At 59.5% G+C, this 1,191-nt stretch overlaps 1 protein-coding gene across 1 annotated transcript; it reads left to right on the top strand.

The window, feature by feature from the left end:
- Positions 1–269: 269 nt before the first annotated feature.
- On the top strand, positions 270–889 carry LOC131214703 (uncharacterized; the record flags this gene model as incomplete). Its single annotated transcript, XM_058209036.1, has 1 exon — positions 270–889. A coding segment is annotated over exon 1 (620 nt), but the record flags the coding sequence as incomplete, so codon positions are not given.
- Between the last annotated feature and the right edge of the window lie 302 nt (positions 890–1,191).

Below are 1,191 nucleotides of genomic sequence, written 5' to 3'. Positions count from 1 at the left end.
GACCATTTCCTACCAGCAACGGCTATCGCTATTGCGTAACTATCATCGATCGCTTCACCCGCTGGCCCGAAGCGATCCCAATAGCCGACATAACCGCGACAACCGTCGCCAATGCCATCCTGACGCACTGGATTGCGCGTTTTGGTGTTCCCAAATATGTAACTACTGACCAGGGCAGACAGTTTGAATCGTCGCTGTTCAGGGAGTTTACGCGGACGCTGGGCACCAAACACATCAGGACAACGGCATACCACCCGCAGGCGAACGGCATGATCGAACGCTGGCACCGCACGCTAAAGGCAGCCATCTGCTGCAAAGATACGACCAACTGGAGCGACAACTTGCCACTCATCCTTCTCGGCCTGCGCACAGCGTACAAGTCGGACATCAACGCATCCCCGGCAGAGCTGGTTTACGGAGACACACTGTGCATACCAGCCCAGTTCTTCGCCGAACAACCGTATCGGCCGACCGAGGACTACACAGAATACCGTCGCCGACTCAACGAAGCGCTGGCGCAGATCCAGCCAACAGCAACCGCGTGGCACACCGAGAAGCCAACCTTCGTACATAGCAGCCTCACGACATGCACGCACGTATTCGTGCGCAACGACACCGTTCGCCCTGCCCTAACGCCTCCTTACCAGGGTCCCTTTCAAGTACTCACTCGTACTCCCAAGTTCTTTCAGGTCAGCGTCAATGGGAAGGCAACTAGCATCTCCATCGACCGCCTGAAACCAGCGTACAGCGCCGGACCCGAGGCACCACCAACTCCACCGCCACCGCCGACCTCACCGTCACTGCCAACTCCACCGCCACCGCCGACAGCAACACCTCCACCGGCAGCAGCGACACCATCGGCAAAGCTGCACCCCGCGCCACTCCCAGGGTACATCAGAACTTCAGCGACGACGACACCACCCACGACGTCCACCCTGGCCGCGCCTCCGTCGGCGATGAAAGGAGCAACGACTGGGGTACCGAGGCCAAAGCGCAGGATTACCATCCCTCTGCGCTATCGATGACCCGTACACCAGTCTGGCAGGGGAGTACTGTGGGGACCGCTCAACCGAACCACCCACACGGCAACGGCCAATTCGAACGAACCCCTCGACTCGGCACTGTAAACGCCGAGCGAGCGAGGGTCAGAAATGTCAGACGCGCGCCCGGTGACAGTACGTCAACTGTACA

Source organism: Anopheles bellator, unplaced genomic scaffold, assembly GCF_943735745.2.
Source record: "Anopheles bellator unplaced genomic scaffold, idAnoBellAS_SP24_06.2 scaffold01969_ctg1, whole genome shotgun sequence".
In the NCBI taxonomy this organism is placed as follows: Eukaryota; Metazoa; Arthropoda; class Insecta; order Diptera; family Culicidae; genus Anopheles; species Anopheles bellator.
The sequence above is the reverse complement of the archived record's forward strand: the minus strand, read 5'-3'. Positions and strand labels throughout refer to the sequence as shown.